The following is a 19,548-nucleotide window of genomic DNA, read 5'->3' as shown; positions in this document are numbered from 1 at the left end:
TTACTGTCCGTAAAGATATTCACACTCGACGTCCTCGCGTGAACACCACACCACCTCACGCATTCCGTCAATCACTTGGATCTCTGCGTACGGGATCTTATTATAGTCAGGCAGATGAAAACAGAATTTAGTCCTTCGGTTTTGAATGTAGACCTCCGGGCCTACCTTGTCCTCTAGCTTTGATCCGTTTGTATATCATGATCTCTCAGATGGCAATACCAGAGTTCCATCAATCCAAGACTGAGCCTCTGGCAGCAGTGTCTCGCACTCGACGTCAAGTGTCATCTCAGGTATTCGATCGGAAACCTCTTCCAACCCATCTGGGTTTTCTATCGTCGCCACGATTATACCACGATGGTATGACTTGCTTCTATCCTCTATTCTCTATCCATTCTCCTATTGCCTTAAGTCATAGTCGCAATGGCTGCCTCACACTTAATTTGTATCTAGAATAGTTTGCTGTCCAAGGGCACTTCTAAATAATGATCTTGGGGAGGATACTTATTTGGAAAAAATTTCATTGAAATGTCGGTCAAATTTTATTAAAATATTGTCATTGAAGGATTTTTCGATGAAATTTTGCCCTTATAAAAAACTTCACATCATCCTTGTTTTTAAGAAAATAATATTGGCTTTTAATTCGGTTTATAGTCTATGTGATTTCTTCAAACAAGTTCCCAATCCGCCCATCTTGTTAAGAATGCATCGAATTCAGTTGACACTGGCATTGGATGAAATCATATACCTCAATTTTTGTTTTAATTGAAATATTGTCAATGCATTCATCCAATGTACTGTCAATTTAGCTTATACGTTTTGGACCTGGAACCACATAAAACAACAATTCTGTCGAGTCTGTGGATGGGAGTAACGATGGAATGAATCCTTTAAAACGTTTGCCATGTATTTGCTTTTGGCTTTCCTTTCCTTATTTCCTATTGGCATTTCACTCCAATCACCAAGTGAGTTCGCACACCACGGATATGGGTTTTTGTTGCTGACAAACGGCTGAAATGATATTGCGTCCAGCACCTATCGTGGACACTTCCGTGACTGATGTTCAATTGTAGCTCGGTATGGGCACAAAGAACAAATGGTAGTGGCAAAGTAAGCATGTGTTTGTTCTCCTCTATTGTCTTGTAGTTGGGACTGTGACATAGGAGAAGGACTTTTTCCATGTTATGTGAACTGTTATTGGGTATTCAGGTTAGCTTTGATACTTGCATGTTTTCAGTTTTAAAAGCAATGCGTAAAATTTTGAAAAATCCTTTGAAATATTGCGCTATGCGCACTAGGAGATGCAGTAATGCTTCATTTGGCAGCTGTTAAATGAATGGTGCTGGTTTAAAGGTTGCTAAGTTAGATCATTCGTGGCTAAGAGCAATGAACAGTGGCAAGGGAAGAAAGTTAGTTCTTTACTTAAATGTTGTCCCACGTGAAAATTTCATTAGGCTGAATTTTGTCTTTGACTGAGTCCCAGTTAAATATTTTCCGAAGACAAAATTTCGTTTAAATTTCAACGGAAGTCAAAATTTCAATAAGATTTTGTATTAAGACAAAATTTAGATTAAATTTTTTCAAAGACAAAATTTGAACGCTATTATTTCTAAACAAAAACCAGTAAGGAAAGGGAAAAGTCGGGCGGTGCCGACTGTATAATACCCTACACCTACCCTTTAAGTACAATGTGGGACCTATATCCAATTCTAAACCAATTTTGATGGACCTCGGCGAGCAAATATGTTCAAACTATAATAAATACGGTTGACAAATGACAACATTATGGCAAATTACCCAAAATCTGACGAACATATATATGGGAGCTATATCTAATTCGGAACCTATTTCGAGCGAACTTCTCAGATAGTCGGTGGTAGTCGTCGAGGAAACCTTTGTGCAACATTTTGGCATGATTGGTCAATAAATGCGCTTGTAGCGGCTCATAAAGTGAAAATCGGGCGATATACATACATAACAGCTATATCTAAATCTGAGTCGATTTCTATGAAATTCTCCAGTAATATTGAGAATCATAAGAAAATCCCTCCTGCCGAATTTCGAGAAAATCGGTTAACAAAAGACCATTTTATTGCAATATTACTGGAAATCGGACGAACATATATATGAGAGCTATATCTAAACCGATTTCGAGCAAACTCCTCAGATACTGTGGCAGTTGTCGAGGAAAGCGTTTTGCAAAATTTTCGCTAGATGGATCAGTAAATGCGCTTGCTGTGACTCTAGAAGTTAAAATCGGGCGATATATATATATATGAGAGCTATATCTCAATCTGAATCGATTTCCATGAAAATCACCAGTAATATTGAACGTCAAGAGAAAATGCATCCTGCCGAATTTCGCGAAAATCGGTTTAGAAATGACCATTTTATTGCAATATTACTGGAAATCGGACGAACATATATATGGGAGCTGTAACTAAATATGAACCGATTTTGACCAAACTCGATGTATATTCTGGTAGTCATCAAGGAAAGCGTTGTGCAATATTTTGACAAGATTGGTCAATAAATGTGCTTGCAGTGGCTCAAGGAGTGAAAATCGGGCGATATATACATATGAGAGCTATATCAAAATCTGAACCGATTTCCACGAAATTCTCCAGTAATGTCAACAATCGTACACAAAATCCCTCCTGCCAAATTTCGCAAGAATCGCCTAACAAATGACCATTTTATTGCTTTATTACTGAAAATCGGACGAACATATATATGGGAGCTACAATATATCCAGATCTGAACCGATTTTTTCCAATGTCGATAGGCTTTGCCTCTAGGCCGAAAAACATGCCTGTACCAAATTTGAAGACGATCGGATGAAAATTGCGACCTGTACTTTGTACACAAATTAACATGGACAGACGGACGGACAGACAGACAGCCGGACATAGCTAAATCGAATCAGAAAGTGATTCAGAGTCGATCGGTACACTTATCAATGGGTCTATCTCTCTTCCTTTTGGGTGTTACAAACTAATTCGCTAAGTTATAATACCCTGTACCACACTGGTGGTGTAGGGTACAATCAATGAATTCATCACTAACGATTTAAGCCTGGTACCTTAGTACCTTCGCTTTTTGGAGATCGGTTTATATGAGTGCTAGCTATATAAAGTTATAGACCGAATTGGAACATTTGTTCCTCTATATTAAGCTCACAGGCAACACTGTGGGTTGGATGTCTACTAACAAGATAGTGAGTTGGATGGCTGCTAATAGCCAGATACAGATCGAGATATTGATCGGGGTGGTCCATCGTAGAGTAGCATTCTGTCAAGTCCAAATATTATTTCATTGAGTGTCGTACAACTGTCGAGCCCGCACCGGCCCATTGGAGTGATGTTCTTCAAATTTCGTATAGCGTAATCAACGGCAAAATCGGTTGGATAAGCTGAAACCTTGGTCATATTAAGACTAAGACTGAAACCATGGTCATATAAATGTCCGCATTTGATTCGATCTCGATTAAGTCTGGAGGGAGCGGAATAGTGGATAGGTAGAGGATAAGCAGTACCGAAGAAATCACCTCATCTTGGGGAACTCCCTGTTTCACTCTGCGGGGTTCAAAATTTTATGCCGACGACTGACAACGGTGCAAATAATTCGTTTTACATGTTTTCAGGCCTGGCTGAAAGGACCGACCTGGCCGACCGATACACAGTGGGAGAAAATCAAACAACGCATTAAGTTAAGCAGTGCCGAACATGAATATTTTTATAATCGAAATTTGTTATAACACTACTATATCCATATTAATATCCAAATATTATACAAGAAACAGTTTGAAATTTCAGCGAAATCGGGTAATACGTGGGCCGTTCATGTGATGAAGCCCTAATTCGTATGATCGATATATATGATAACTATATCTAATATGGTACGATATGGACCATATTCGGGTTAGATATCGGGAGTCTCACAACAGCTCACTGTTCAAGTTTTAAATTTCTCAAAGTTCAGCGAAATCGGAGAATAAATGCGCTTTCATGGTCTTTAGGCCCTATAAATGAAGATTGGCCTCTATGTCAGTTATATGTCTGGACGATTTTAGGAGTCTTAGTGGTCACTGTTCCAAATTTCAGCGATATCGGGTAATAAATGCGCCTGTTATAAGCCAAAAATCCAAAATGGACAAATCGGTCTATATGACAGCTATATCCAGATAGGTTTCGATCTGGCCCTCTTTGGTTTGGATATTGATGGGCCTAATACAACCCACTGTGCTGAGTTTCAGCAAAATTGGGTAATTAATGCGCCTCTTATAGGCCCAAAACCTAAATCGAAAAATCGATCTATATGACAGCTATATATTTAAATCTGAACCGATCTGTGAAATATAGCAGAAGTATGTCGAGGGGCTTAACCTAACTCACTGTCCCGCATTTCGGCGACATCGGACAATAAATGCGCCTTTTATGGACCAAAGACCTTAAATCGAGAGATCGGTCTATATGGGTGCCATATTCAAATCTGTACCAATCTATACCAAATTGAAGAAGGATGTCGAAGGGCCTAACATAACTCACTGTCTCAAATTTTGGCAACATCGGATAATAAACGCGATTTTTATGGGCCCAAAACCTTAAATCGAGAGATCGGTCTACATGACAGCTATATCCAAATCTGGACCGATCTGGTCCAAATTGCAGAAGGATGTCGACTGGACTAACACAACTGACTTGCCTACATTTCAGCAAAATCGGATAATAAATGCGCCTTTTATGGGCCCAAGACCTTAAATCGAGAGATCGGTCTATATGGCAGCTATATCGAAATCTGGACCGATCTGGGCCAAATTGAAGAATGATGTTGACTGGCCTAACACGACTCACTGTCCAAAATTTCAGTAAAATCGGATAATAAATGTGGCGTCTATGGACCTAAGACCTTAAATAGGCGGATCGGTCTATATAAGGGTTATATCAAGATATAGTCCGATATAGCCCATCTTTGAACTTAACCTGCTCATGGACAAAAAAGAATCTGTGCAAAGTTTCAGCTCAATATCTCTATTTTTAAAGACCGTAGAGTGATTTCAGCACATAGACGGATAGACGGACGGACATGGCTAGATCGTCTTAGATTTTTACGCCAAAATTTTTACAGCATGCCAGGGACTTGCATATACACCGAAAGCCTGGCAGGAGGCAAGAGTGGTGTTTATATTCAAGCCCGGCAAAGCAAGTTATGTGACTCTAAAGTCCTACAGACCCATAAACCTTACGTCCTTTCTACTCAAAATCATGCAACGTATTGTGGACACCATGATAAAGAGTATGACATCCAGCGAACTGCTTAAATACAAACAGCATGCCTATGCCAAGGGAAAGGGAAGTTTGGTGGAGGCTGCCCTGCACGAGGTTGTGCATAAAATAGAAGAAACGTACACACTGGCGGTATGCATTGACATCGAGTGGGCTTTTAACAATGTGCCGAGTGACACACTGATCCAATCCTTAAAACAGTACCGGGTGGACCCGGCCCTTAGAGACTGTATAAACCATATGCTAAGGAACAGTTGGATGAATATAAGGTAGTAAGTGGCACAGGTTACGCCACAGGGGGGCATTTTATCCTCTCTCCTATGGGTGACCACCATAAATGACCTATTACGAATGCTGATTGAGGAGGAATTTGAACCCGTCTGCTACGCAGATGATGGTTTAATACTTCTAAAGGGTAACGATCCGAACGAGCTAAGCAGAAGGGCCGAAAGGGTCTGCATATGGCATATGACTGGGCTAGACCTAGAGGTCTCAATGTTAACCCAGAGAAGACTGAAATATGCCTGTTCACGAGGAAAACGAAGGTGAGCCAATTTAACGCACCACGTTTCCTCAATAAGATGATTTCGATATCTGACAAGGTCAAATACTTAGGTGAGATCTTGGACAGGAAACTAAATTGTAAATGTCACACTCAGGAGCGTACCGAGTAAGCTCGCAGATGTTGGGAACAATGTAGACAGGCCCTAAGCTTGAAATAGGGCCTGGATCCAAGGATAGCCCACTGGCTCCAGAGGAGCGTGATTAGACCAATACTTACTACGCCTCGGTAGTTTGGTGGACTGCTATGGAGAAAAAGTGCAACATTAGTGCACAACAGGTTCAGATAACATGTTGTCTTGGCATAAGTGGAGCGATGAGGACCACGCCCACTAGGGCACTGCAGACTATTCTAGATATCCGACCTATTGGCATACAGTTTAAATGTGGGGCAGTCACTGCGCCTATGAGACTTAAGGCGATGGGAGAATAGATTGTGGATAGGAGCAACTCATACCACCGCGGTATAATCGATCAAAGCTAGAGGACAGAGTGGACCTGGGGCTCTACATTTAGAACTCAGGGACTGAGATCTGTTTCAGACTGCCTGACCATAATACGGTCCTGCAGGCGAAGATCCGGGCGATCACAGAATGCGGGAAATGGTCTGGTGCTAATGCGAGGACGTCGAGTGTGAACATCTTTAGCGACAGTAAATTTGCCATAAGGGCAATAACAACCAGGATGGTAAGGTCACGAATTGTCTTGCAGTGTAAGAAGGAGATTAACGCCTTATCTGAGTATGGCAAAATCCGCATCGTTTGGGTGCCGGGCCATAACGGCGAAAGGGGAAATGAAAGGGCAGACGATTTGGCGGTGAAGGCCAGAGGACTGCCGTCAATAAAATTGGTTAACCCGAAGCCTTTCGGGTCGACGCAGTCCGAGTTAAGGGCGATGAATGCGCATGCAACATGGTGGAACAGCGAAACGGTCGGTAGGACGGCGAAATCCTATGGGGGGATCCAGATCGTGAGAAGACGAGGCTATTACTGAAAGGAAGTAAAAAGGAGGTCAGTATAGCTATTGGTATCACAACGGGACACATAGGACTACGAGCTCTCACTTATGTAAAATCGGTGCGCCAAGTGATAGCATGCGGGAAAGATGATGAGACGTTGAAGCATTTCCTTTGTCATTGCCCGGCTTTCGCGTCTAAAAGATACCGTTACTTAGGTGGAGACACAATCTCTGACATGAACCAACTTAGGGGAGTGGTATAGAAAACAATTAAGGATTTTGTAAGTAGCACGGAATTCCTAAATTAAAATTTTCTTTTTAGAGGTTAATTTATAGTTTCTAGAGCGCACAACAAGCCGATTACTGGGTTAGGAGTATGTCCATAGTGGCATGGGGCGGATGAATATCTGCACCCTCTTTTCAACCTAACCTAAGACTGTAGCGTGATTTCAACAGGCAGAAGGACAAACGGACGGACATGGCTAGATCGTCTTCGATTTTTACGCTGATCAAGAATATATATATACCTAGTAGGGTCGGAAATTGATATTTCGTTGTGTTGCAAACGGAATGATTAAATGAATATGGAGGTATATCCGACCCTACTAGGTATATATATATATATATATATATATATATATATATATATATATATATATATTCTTGATCAGCGTAAAAATCTAAGACTATCTAGTCATGTCCGTCCGTCTGTCTGTCCTTCGATGGTGGGTATAAAATTAAACAACCTTCATCCTATGATGGTGGTTATAAAATGCACTGTGCAGTTTAAAAACAATATTTCAATATTGATGTAATGTACTCCACTGTGCTTTCGCGGTAGAGAAATAGTGGTTTACAACGATTGGTTCGTATTTTTTGTTTTCTCCGCTTTTCCTGGAAAATATGTTCTATGTTGTAGTTGGGGGTGGAAGCTGCGGTTCTTGGTTTTTCCGGTGTATGGTCATTTGTTTGTTTGGTTGTTTCGTTGTATCTGTTCAATGATTTAGGCTTAAGTTACTATTGTGGTTTTCTGCGTAAACAATGTCCAACATATGTACGCATACGCAGGCAGTCACGCAATAAAATTCGCAGACACATCCGTTTTCACATATATGGACAAGAGTAGGTACCCATTTTTGATCAGTAATAGAAGCAATCGCTGCATTGTATTCCAGTGGGGGAAAAAGTGTTTTATAATGTTTTATACAAAGGTTTTTGAGAACAGACATAAGGCCTTAAAGATGAATTTGTTCATATAACACAAAATGCCAGTAGGTTTGATTGTTTAAATCGAGCTACAAAACTGACACTTGAATTAGTGTAGTTCATTATACCCTCCACCATAGGATGGGCGTATACTAATTTCGTCATTCTACTTGTAACTCCTCCAAATATTCGTCTAAGACCCCATGAAGTATATATACTCTTAATCGCCATGACATTTTAAGTCGATATGGCCGTGTCAGCCCGTCTGTCCGTCCGTCTGTATGTCGAAAACACGCTTACTTTCGAAGGAGTACAGCTATCCGCTTGAAATTTTGCACAAATACTTCTTATTAGTGTAGGTCAGTTGTGATTGTAAATGGGCCATATCGGTCCTTGTTTTGATATAGCTGCCATATAAACCGATCTGGGATATTGACTTCTTGAGCCACTAGAGGACGCAATTCTTTACTTGTTATATCCTCCACCATAGGATGGGGGTGTACTAATTTCGTCATTCTGTTTGTAACTCATCGAAATATTCGTCTAAGACCCCATAAAGTGTATATATTTTTGATCGTCATGACATTTTAAGTCAAAAAAGCCATGTCCATCCGTCTGGCTGTCGAATGCACGATAACTTTCGAAAGAGTAAATGCAGCTGCTTTAAATTTTGCACTTATACTTATTGTTAGTGTAGGTTGGTTGGGATTGTAAATGGGCTATATCGGTCCACGTTTTGATATAGCTGCCATATAAACTGATCGGCGATCTTGATTTCTTGAGCCGCTAGAGGGCACAATTATTAACCGATTTGGATGAAATTTTACATGAGGTGTTTTATTATGACTTCCAACAACTGTGCTGAGTATGGTTGAAATGAAATCTAAAATCGGTCCATAGCCTGATATAGCTGTCATATAAACCTATCTGGGGTCTTGACTTCTTGAGCGTCTGGAGTGCGCAATTCCTATCCGATTTGGCTAAAATTTTGCACGACGTGTTTTGCTGTGACTTCCAACAACTGCGTTAAGAATAGTTCAAATCGGTCTATAACCCGATATAGCTGTCATATAAACCGATCTGGGGTCTTGACTTCTTGAGCCACTAGAGGACTCAATTATTATCCGATTTGGCTGAAATTTTGCATGAGGTGTTTTTTTATGACTTCCAACAACTGTATTTAGAATGGTTCAAATTGGTCCATAACCTGATATAGCTGCCATATTAGCCGACCTGGGGTCTTGTTTGTCAGCCACTAGAGGGCGCAATTATTATCTAATTTAGCTGAAATTTTGCATGAGGTATTTTATTATAACTTTCAACAACTGTACTAAGAATGGTTCAAATCGGTCCATAACCTGATATAGCTGCCATATAAACCGATATCGGATCTTGGCTTCTTGAGCCTCTAAAGGGCGCAAGTATTATCCGATTTGGCTAAAATTTTGTACAATGGCTTCTCTCATGACCTTTAACATACGTGTCGAATATGGAATGAATCGGTTTATACCCTAATACAGCTCCCCTATAAACCGATCTCCCTATTTTATTTCTTTAGCCCTAAATTGCGCAGTTCTTATTAGATTTGGCCGAAGTTTTACACAATGACTTCTACTATGGTCTGCTACTGTTCCTTATTTGAATGATCGTGGGCAAATTTGGATAATGAAATTGGCATTTCTTTTCCTATGCAATATTCAAATGTCTTCAATAAGGCCTTCCACGTAAACAAACCTCTCACTCAACATCGCCTCTGCAGCTTTGGAAGCATACAGTAAACCACATTCGCATACTCTTCGCTTTGTGGTGTTCAACCGGAAATGTACGACATGATTTGTGTTTGAGTTTTCGGAAAGTGAACAAACAACTACAACTTATATCGCTGCTGATGTTGTTGTTGTTCACAGCAACCACAGAAAATTGAAGCGAAATTTCTAAATTGCTATGCGAATTTAAAGTAATTTGCTTCAAATGTTAGTGCCCAATGGGAGTTCATTGTTTAAACAAATACAGACTTTTGAAACCAAAAGCAATTGGTTATAATGTGCATTGACCAACGCATTAGTTTGTTAAATATGTATGTGCGTAGCATAGTTCGTTTTTTTTTGTACCTTTCAGTGCAGTTTGGCAATTAGGAGGTATATAATTCATCGAAAATTGCAATGGAAATAATTGCAACAGAAATACAAATTATTTAAACTTTTGTACCAAAAAAATTTAAAAGTGCGAACATAATCGACTAATTGAACCATTGAACCATAAACGACATGGATGTCGAAAAGGTGACATAAGTCGATGTCCCAAACTTCGGTGAAATCGGATTATAAATGCGCCTTTTATGGGGCCAAGACTTTAAATTGAGATATCGGTCTATATGGCAGCTATATCCAAATCTGAACCGATCTGAGACAAATTGAAGAAGAATCTCGGAGGGCCCAACACAACTCATTTTCCCAAATTTCAGCAAAATCGGACAATAAATGTGGCTTTTAAGGGCCCAATACCCTAAATCGGCGGATCGGTCTATATGACAGCTATATCCAAATTTGGGCCCATCTGTGCCATATTGCAGAAGTATGTCGAAGGACCTAATATGACTCACTGTCTTAAATTTCAGCAAAATCGGATAATAAGTGTGGGTTTTATCGGCCTAATACCCTAAATTGGCGGATCGGTCTATATGGCAGCTATATACAAATCTGAACCGATTTGGACCAAGTTGCAGAAAAATGTCGAAGAGCGTAACACAACTCACTGTCCCAAATTTCGGTGAAATCGGAAGATAAATGCGCCTTTTATGGCCCCAAAATCTTAAATCGAAAGATCGGTCTACATGACAGCTATATCCAAATCTGGACCGATCGGTGCCATATGGCAGTGTATGTCTTAAGGGGCTTTCCCTTACTCACTGTCCCAAATTTCGGCGATATCGTACAATAAATGCGCCTTTTATGGGCCCAAAGCCGTAAATCGAGAGATCGGTCTATATGGCAACTAAAGGGTGATTTTTTTGAGGTTAGGATTTTCATGCATTAGTATTTGACAGATCACGTGGGATTTCAGACATGGTGTCAAAGAGAAAGATGCTCAGTATGCTTTGTCATTTCATCATGAATAGACTTACTAACGAGCAACGCTTGCAAATCATTGAATTTTATTACCAAAATCAGTGTTCGGTTCGAAATGTGTTCAAATTTTGACAAATTTTGTTCAGCGATGAGGCTCATTTCTGGTTGAATGGCTACGTAAATAAGCAAAATTGCCGCATTTGGAGTGAAGAGCAACCAGAAGCCGTTCAAGAACTGCCCATGCATCCCGAAAAATGCACTGTTTGGTGTGGTTTGTACGCTGGTGGAATCATTGGACCGTATTTTTTCAAAGATGCTGTTGGACGCAACGTTACGGTGAATGAACACATTTCGAACCGAACACTGATTTTGGTAATAAAATTCAATGATTTGCAAGCGTTGCTCGTTAGTAAGTCTATTCATGATGAAATGTCAAAGCATACTGAGCATCTTTCTCTTTGACACCATGTCTGAAATCCCACGTGATCTGTCAAATACTAATGCATGAAAATCCTAACCTCAAAAAAATCACCCTTTATATACAAATCTTTTATGGGCCTAAGACCCGAAATCGGCGGATCGGTCTTTATGACAGCTGTATCCAATTCTAGACCGATCTAGGCCAGATTTAAGAAAGATGTCGAGTGGCCTAACGCAACTCACTGTCCCAAATTTCAGCAAAATTGGGTAATAAATGTGGTTTTTATGGACCTAAGACCCTAAATCGGCGGATTGGTCTATATGGGGGCTATATCAAGATATAGTCCGATATAGCCCATCTTCGAACCTACTTGTGGACAAAAAAAAAAAGAATCTGTGCAAAGTTTCAGCTCAATATCTCTTTTTGTAAAGACTGTAGCGTGATTTCAACAGACAGACGGACGTACAGACGGACGAACAGATGAACGGACATGTCTAGATCCATTATATGGTCGGAAATGGATATTTCGATGTTTTGTAAACGGAATGACAAAACGAATACACCCCATCCTTCGGTGGTGGATATAGTTACAGAGAAGCATATTTAAAGCAAAGGCATAAAGATTGTGGACCTCTCCCAGTAACTTGGTATTGCTCAAAATGAGCGATTTTCATTGCTTATTTAAAAATCTGCTGATTTCGTAATGAAAGATGCTTGAGTGAGTCGACTCACTCATTGAAGAGACTCATAATTAGTGGGACAGGCAATGTACATAAACAAAGCTAAGTCTGAGGGGCAGTATTTAAAAAACAAGTTCATCTGTCGGAATGAGTCTTTGGAAAACTCTTTAAAATATAAAAGAGCCTTATTGGTATGGATCGACATGGACCAGGGTCATGATTTAAAGGCTCGAGAAGTCAAATCGGACGATCGGTTTATATGGGAGCTATATCATGCTATATCAACCGATTTAGATCATACTAAGTCAATTGGAAGTCAAAATGAAACTCTACAGGCGAAGTTTCAGACCAATCGGTTAAGAATCGCGCCCTCCAGAAGCTCAAGAAGTCAAGACCCCAGATCGGTTTATATGATAGCTATATCAGGATATGGACCGATTTGAATGATTCTTAATACAGTTGTTGGAAGTCATAACAAAACACTTCGCGCAAAATTTCAACCAAATCAGATAAGAATTGCGCCCTATAGAGGCTTAAGAAGTCAAGATCCGCGGTCGGTTTATATAAGAGTAATGCCAGGTAATAAACCGATTTGAACCAAACATAAAACAGTTGTTGGAAGTTACAACAAAACACGTCATACAAAATTTCACCCAAATCTGATAGTAATTGCGCCCCTCAAGATCCAAAATCAGTTTATATATAGAAGCTATATCAGGTTTTGAACTGATTAGGACCTTACTTGACACAGTTGTTGGAAATTAAAACAAAACACCTCATACTAAATTTCAGCCAAATCAGATAAGAATTGCTCACTATAGAAGCTCGAGATCCAGGATCGGCTTATATGGCAGCTGAATCAAAACATGGACCGATATATCCCATTTGCAATCTCAACCAACCTACACAAATAGAAAGTGTTCGTGCAAAAGCGCCTTGCTTTATTCCTTCGAAAGTGAGCGTGCTTTCGACAGATAGACGGACGGACATGGCTAGTTCGACTTAAAATGCCATGACGATCAAGAATATATTAGTTTAATGGGGTCTTAGACGAATATTTCGAGGAGTTACAAACAGAATGACGAAATTAGCATACCCCCATCCTATGGTGGAGGGTATAAAAATCTTGCAATGTTGTTGCTATTTTAACAGTGTGTTGTGTTCTAACTTTTGTCTGCTTGATTCTGTTGAATATCCAGTTTCAGGATCTCTGGGACTAACATGGTGTGTAATTTGAGGCTGAGTCGACATGGTCTGTCAGGGCAATTAAACAGGTGACGTGTAGTCCCATATCACAATCGAGACATACATCCTGCATGACGTTGGAATTGAGGCGGCTGCATCTGTCGGATCGTAATAGAGCCAGAACTACTCTGTTTTGCCGTGGGAGGACAATATCTTTAGGTGCAATGGGAGGCAGTCATTCTCCAAAGACTACATTCACCCGGTACCTATTCACCGCATCTACTACCGTCCCTGCATGAATGTTGTCCAGCCTCAATTCATATGCCGCTTGAACTAGAGGTTATTTTTTGTAGTGCTGAACCTCACGCTCTAGATCATGTACATAGATCCCCAATAAGTTATCGGGGCGGTGGATAGCTATCCACAAGATGATGATTTGTATGGTCTCTGCGATAACATTCCAGAAGGTAGTGCTTAAACAGCATGTAGTTATGTTTTCGCACTGGTAGGATCTTTGTCTCCTGATGGAGGTGGTCCACATGAGAATTGAGGAGACAGTCCGTCGCAGTTCTAAGGGCGGCATTCTAACGGATCTGAATAATATTTCACTGCGTGTCACAGAGCTGACAAGACCACACTGGCGCTACCTAACTTACCACAGAGCGGCCAATATGGCTTTGTAAGTGGTCATTAAGGTTTCTTTGTCAGCACCCCAAGTACTGCCGGAAAGAGACTTGAGGATCTTGTTTCTACTTTCGATCTTTTTGCATATTGCTGTGGCATGTGGGGAGAATGTGTAAGAGCTGTCAAATGTAACACCGAGTATTTTAGGACACTTGAAGGTCTGGATTGTCACTCCATCGACCATCACAATAAGCTCCCTTCCCACTTCATGCGTGTTTGTAGTGAACAATGTGGCTGAAGATTTGGCGGCAGATATCTTCAAATCTCTTGCAGCGAAATAAACGACAATTTCGTCTAGTACAATCATTTGCATATGAAACGATCTCTATACCGTCTGGAGAGGGTGGTATAGAGGATAGGTAGAGGTTAAACAGTGCCGTAGTTATCATCTTGTCTTGGGGAACTATTAACTAAGTCTACGGTGTTTCGATTTCTTCCCCCTTAATTCCACAAATGACTGGCAACCACACAGTTAATTCGCGAGCTAGCGTTTTAGGCCTATCTGGAGGGAAGTATTGGCCTTTGATACACTGAGCAACTTTTTAAGTGAATATTCCATTTGTTGAAATTATTTATCTTAATATTTAGTTTCTTTATACTCTCCAACATAGGATAGGGGTATACTAATCTAGTCATTCAATTTGTAACAACTCGAAATATTCGTCTAAGACTCTATAAAGTGCATTATTCTTGGTTGTCTCGACGTTCTGAGTCGATCATATCCGTCCGTCCGTCTGTCGAAATCACAATAGCAGGTCGAGCGCGTAAGGCTAACCGCTTGTAATTTTGCACGGATACTTAACATTGATGTAGGCCATTGGGGTTTGCAAACGGGCCATATCGGATCGGATTTAGATGTAGCTCCCATATAAACCGACCTCCCGATTTGACTTCTTAAGCCCTTACAGCCGTAATTTTTGTCCGATTTGGCTGAAATTTTGCATGTGATGTTCTGTTAAGACTTCCAATAACTGTGTAAATTACGTTCCAAATCGGCCTATAACCTGATATAGCTCCCATATAAACCGATCTACCGATTTGAATTCTTGAGTCCTTACAAGCCGCAATTTTTGTCCGATTTGGCTAAAATTTAGCATGTCGTGTTTTGTTATGACTTCCACCAACTGTGCCAAGTACGGTCCAAATCGGTCTATAACCTGATATAGCTCCATATAAGCCGATCTACCGATTTGACTTCTTGAGTCTTTACAAGCAGAAATTTTTGTCCTATTTGGCTGAAGTTTTGCATGTGGTGTTCCCCTCCCCCTGTGAGGTACTATGCCATGTAAAACTTCTCTCTAAAGAAGTGTCGTACTGCGGCACGCCGTTCGGTCTCGGCTATAAAAAGGAGGCTCCTTACCATTGAGCTTAAACTTGTACGGACTGCACTCATTGCTATGTGAGAAGTTTGCCCCTGTTCCTAAATGGAATGTTCATGGGCAAAGTTTGCAATTTGTTTCGTAACGGCTTTTAACAAATGTGCCCATTATGGTCCAAATCAATCGAAAACACTCCTATCACATGGCCTGGGCTGATTAAAGCCACGGCTAGTGTGTGCGGTGATGGCATGCAAAGCAGTTGTTGAGCTATGCAGTCTTCGAAGTTCATCCTGATGGTTGGCGAATGAAAATTTTCCAATAATAGTCGGGAGGAGTAGTTCCTTAAGCGTCATGGCTATTGAAGAGAGAAGAAAGATTGATCTGTACGACTCCCCCTTGCTCGGGTTCTTTCCATTCACTCTGCCCATTTTTATATCCACCGCTGAAGGTGGGCTATATCGAAGATGGGCTATATCGGACAATATCGTGATAATGCCCCCATATAGACCGATCCGCCGATTTAGGGTCTTAGGCCCATAAAAGTCACATTTATTATTCGATTTTGCTGAAATTTAAGACAGAGAGTTTTGTTAGGTCCTTCAACATTCTTCTTCAACTTCGCCCAGATCGGTCCAGATTTGGATATAGCTGTCATATAGACCGATCCGCCGATTTAGGGTTTTAGGCCCATAAAAGCCACATTTATTATCCGATTTTGCTGAAATTTGGGACAGTGAACTGTGTTAGGCCCTTCGATATTCTTCTTCAAATTGACTCAGATCGGGTCAGATTTGGATAAAGCTGCCATATAGACCGATCTGTCGATTTAAGATTTTTGGGCCATAAATGGCGCATTTATTGTCCGATTTCGTCGGTGGGACAGTGGGTTGTGTTAGGCTCTTCGTCATTTTTCTGCAACTTGGCCCTAATCGGTCCAGATTTGGATATAGCTGCCATATAGGCCGATATATCGATTTAAAGTCTTGGCCCCATAAAAGTCGCATTTATAATCCGATTTCACTGAAATTTGACACAGAGACTTATGTTAGGCTTTTTGACATCCGTGTCGTATATGGTTCAGATCGCCTTATTTTTAGATATAGCAATGACTTGTCTTTATTTACTTCGATATAGCTGCTATGGGGCATAAGGTGTGCATTTTTCAACGGATTTTGACGGAAGGTGGTTTACACATATACTCGAGATGGTGGTTATCAAAAGTTCGCCCCGGCCGAACTTAACGCCTCTTTACTTGTCCAGATATCGGTTACTATAAGAATGTTCAGAGACAGGTTGAGGATAGTTGTAAGGTACTTGACTCCGGGTAGATCCAGATTCTTCAGAGTTAGTGTAGAGTTTCCGTAGGGGCCCAACGCCTTGGATGATTTGGCGCCACGAATGACATTCCTAACATCGTCCAAATTAAATTGTGATGTTTGTCCATCGGCTTGGAGACCGCGGATGCGACGAATGGCTCTCTTCCAAGCCTCGCCTCTCTCATAAATTGATGATTGAACAACCTTGCGCATCTCTTCGGATCAGTCACAGTTATGACGCCAATGATGACTGGGTTCTTGAATCCCTCCTATGGGAGTTCGAGAGTGACTTAGGATTAGTCTCCAGCTTGCCCAAACCGGTATTTAAGGAACCTTGCTCCAAGCGTACCAGCTACAAATTCGTCTTATATCCGTCGATTACCCTGTTTATTTCCAGATTTAGCTCGCTGATTCTGGTGTAAGTGGAGTCCATTCAACGAGTCCCATCAAGCTCGTCTGCGAGTACCAATGCCTGCGCCGGAGTATTATGGGAAGGTGGTCTGATCTCAAAGAAAGGACGGCATGACAGGATACATCACTCAGGACTTCACGGAATGCAATGGCAATGTCTGACGAGTTGCTGCAGTGATGGCATCCTCATTCACAGTGCAAAACGTGAAGTGTTCAATCTGCCCTGCCAATGCTATGTCGTAAATTGAAGTCCTCATTTTTTTTTTACTTGTCATTTGTGGCCAATGAAATATATTATTTTTGTCCAAGCTCATGTTATGTTTTGCTATATCCTTTTTCATATAGCAATTTCATCCGAATTCTCAATATGCAACGAACAAGGAAAATCATTCTTCACTCCATTTACTTCATTCGATCTGTCGGTCCTATTATGAACCTGTTTTTGTTGGCAATTACAATATCTTTTTAACCATAGCAAAACGTTTTTGTAACACATCAATCACAAACTACAATTTGGTTTTTGCAAAATACCAAAATTGCAATAAAGACAATCCAAGTATTACCAGGTGTTAGTGTGTATTTATCAAAAGCTATTGACTCACTGCTATAAAATGGATGGTTTATTCACTATACCCACTACCATACGATGGGGGGTATACTAATCTTGTCATTCCGTTTGTGACACTTCGAAATATTTATCGGGACCATAAAATACATGTATTTTGGTCGTATTGACATTATTAGTCAATCTAGCCATGTCCGTCTGTCCGTCCGTCTGTGGAAATCACGATATCGGTCGAACGAATGAATATATCGGCTTGACATTTTGCACACATTCTTTTTATTGATTTCATTCGGACTCGGCTATAAAAAAGTCCCTTATCATTGAGTTTAAAGTTGAATCGATGTGTGTGTTGATGTGTGCCTCTTCTCGGTTCCTGGGTAAATTTATACTCCACTCCCAAATACCTTTCTTTTGAGTCCTATTTTATCGTAATGGGAAATATTTTCGGTTTAGGGTGGGGCAGTTCCCCAAACACATTGCTCTTTAATTGGATATCAACTTCGTTTGCATCTCTCAAGCACCTTTCGTTTTGAGCTCTTTATTGTCGTGATTGGTCTATATAACAATTAGGCGGGTTTTGGACGGCCCCCGAGTTACCCGACCCCAACAATAGAAACCATTATTTGTTTTGACTGTGAACGAATAGCATTACCAATCTCCGAGATCTGGTGTTTTTGAAAATTAGGATAATGAGAAGTGCTTTTTAGGGGAGGTATAACACTCAGACATTTCGACTCAAAAATGGATATCGAATTCGTGCTGCACTCCCAAATTCATTTAATGTGAGCCCCATATTGCCATGGTCGGTAAATATGAACTGTTTGGAGGGTGTTTTGGAGCTGGGACGGCCACCGGCACTTTGCCCTGAGAATAGATATCAAATTCGTTCTTTACTCCCAAACACCGTTGATTTGAGCTCCATATTGCCATAATCGGAAATGAAGTTCAGTTTAGGGGGTGCTTTAGGGCGTACCCCCAAACACTTGGCTCTAAAATTGGATATCAAATTATTTTCTAATATCAAATACCTTTCATTTGAGCCCCATATTATCATTATGGGTCAATCAATCTATTTGACTTATTTTTGGAAAGAAAACGCCACCTGGACTTGAACTCAAATTTTAATGTCATATTTGTAATCTACTCCCAAATACCTTTCATTTGAGTCCCATATAGACATGGTAGGCTAATATGCCCATTCGGGGGTGCTTGGGGGTGGGGCGACCTCCCATTACTTGGACCTAATTTTTTATGCCATATTTGAAATCTACTGTCGAATACTTTTCATTTGAGGCCCATATTGACTTGAACGTCGAATACATCTGTTTAGAGGAGTTTTTGGGTTGGTTAGGCCCGCTGGGTACTTGGACCCAAATTTTATTACGATATTCGTTTTCTAGTCTCCAATACCTTTCATTTGATACCCATTTTGTGACTATCGAACCAATTTTGGTTTTGGATGGCGTAGTTGGGTTAAAGGGGATGGACCGCCCCAATCCGATATCAAAAATTTATATAGCCTATGTTTCATTTCAGACAAACTTACACAATCTGTGAATATTTTAAGAAAATCGGTTCAGCCGGAAGTCATGATGGGTCATGTGTGTCATTTAAGTCTTTTTTGGGGTGTAGGGTGACGCTTCATACTTCGATTTGACTTCGTATGCCAGATTCGTACTACTCCCAAATACCTTTCATTTGTGGCCCATATTGACATGAACGTCCAATATGTCTGTTTGGGGGAATTTTGGGGTTCGGGCAGCCCGATGGGTACTTTTTTTTTTTATCATATTCGTATACTACTCTTCAACCTTTCATTTGATACCCACATTGTCCCGTTCGGTCTACATTTGATTTTGGGTGGTGTTTATGGGTAACGGGGGAGGGTCCGCC

At 40.6% G+C, this 19,548-nt stretch overlaps 1 protein-coding gene across 1 annotated transcript in view; it reads right to left on the bottom strand.

Annotated features, from left to right (window-relative positions):
• LOC106094669 (neural cell adhesion molecule 2) overlaps positions 1-16,892 on the bottom strand; it is a 103,620-nt gene extending 86,728 nt beyond the window's left edge. The window contains exons 1-3 of the mRNA XM_059365488.1: positions 16,678-16,892; positions 14,017-14,163; positions 9,800-9,948 (exon numbers count right to left, since the gene is read on the bottom strand). Coding sequence (XP_059221471.1) covers positions 9,800-9,948; positions 14,017-14,163; positions 16,678-16,892 — 511 coding nt within the window. The remainder of the gene's footprint in view (positions 1-9,799; positions 9,949-14,016; positions 14,164-16,677) is intronic.
• Between the last annotated feature and the right edge of the window lie 2,656 nt (positions 16,893-19,548).

The sequence above is a fragment of the Stomoxys calcitrans genome, chromosome 3, assembly GCF_963082655.1.
Source record: "Stomoxys calcitrans chromosome 3, idStoCalc2.1, whole genome shotgun sequence".
In the NCBI taxonomy this organism is placed as follows: Eukaryota; Metazoa; Arthropoda; class Insecta; order Diptera; family Muscidae; genus Stomoxys; species Stomoxys calcitrans.
This window is presented reverse-complemented; position numbering and strand designations above follow the sequence as displayed.